The sequence below is a fragment of the Cryptomeria japonica genome, chromosome 5 (genome assembly GCF_030272615.1).
Source record: "Cryptomeria japonica chromosome 5, Sugi_1.0, whole genome shotgun sequence".
Classification (NCBI taxonomy): Eukaryota; Viridiplantae; Streptophyta; class Pinopsida; order Cupressales; family Cupressaceae; genus Cryptomeria; species Cryptomeria japonica.
Window position 1 is genome coordinate 695,168,680 of NC_081409.1, and position 1,093 is coordinate 695,169,772.

At 35.6% G+C, this 1,093-nt stretch overlaps 1 protein-coding gene across 1 annotated transcript; it reads left to right on the forward strand.

Annotated features, from left to right (window-relative positions):
* The first annotated feature begins 497 nt into the window (after positions 1 to 497).
* LOC131042548 (antimicrobial peptide 1-like) lies at positions 498 to 809 on the forward strand. The gene has a single exon (XM_057975865.1). The coding sequence runs from the start codon at positions 498 to 500 to the stop codon at positions 807 to 809; it is 312 nt and encodes a 103-aa protein (XP_057831848.1).
* The last annotated feature ends 284 nt before the right edge of the window (positions 810 to 1,093 follow it).

Here is a 1,093-nt window from a genome sequence, read left to right on the forward strand (position 1 = left end):
TATCTATTTATGACATCCAGAGAAAGTTGAGGACTACATTTCAAAAATGAAGACAAAAGAATAATAGGCATAGATTCCAGTATACCATATATATATTTATATATTTGCCAGCCTAATTTATTTCGTAATATAAGGATGATTCAGTCATCCAATATTTTTGGTTTAAACTTCACATATTTACTTTGCGAAAGATAAATATACGCTTTGAATAATGCAATTTGGATGCGATAATATCTACCGATGGAAGGTACTAAAATACAATTTATCTCGCTAACAACGAAAACGATTATTTAAAAAAAACATATTTCACTGTACTAAGAAACAACTCATCCAATTTTTTTATCTGTTGCAGGCCTTGGAAATGCAGAACGACCGTTGCCATAAAACAACAAAAGTCGACCTACTGAAACATACTGTTCCTCTACAAATACAGAGCACAATTCCTTCTGCGGCACATCTTAACATTTGCTCTGTCAAATACATCGTTTTGTAACGCTATGGAGAAAATTAATGTAATAAGATTTGTGGGAGTATTGCTTGTAGGGCTCTTCATTTTAAATCCTTGTGTGAGTTATAGTACTTTTACTGCGTGGGAAGGGCCTGGGTGTGACTTCGCAGGTATCGTTTACATGGGTTGTGATTGTTTCAGCATGGACTATCACGGAGCATTTGATTTTATATTTGAAGGACAGCCTGTCCATCTCTTTGATGACGATAATTGGGTGGGTAACCCGCATACTACTCTTTCTGTCAATACAACCGACTGCAATCATGGGTTTGGCTGGAAAAGCCTCATTATTCCGTGCTGATAATGTGTCTTTAACAACTATTGCTATGCATCGAGGAGTATTACTATGAATAAAGACACTGTTATTGTGTGCCTCTCGTTGTGTCTATTATAGTAAGAGTTAGGTGAGGATTTTTATCTGGTGCGGTGTGTTAAATTTAGTATGATTTGGATTTGGTCTTTACGATTGAGATGCATTCTTACAGTTAAATGTAGTCGGATTTGCATCTGGTCATTAGATTGATCCGTAGTTTTTAAGTTAAGGCAGTGGAGTTTGTAATCAACCCTTCATAATTGAAGACTTTG

Coding starts and splice junctions, on each gene's coding strand:
- LOC131042548 (XM_057975865.1), top strand. CDS start 498: ATGGAGAAAATTAATGTAATAAGATTTGTGGGAGTATTGCTTGTAGGG.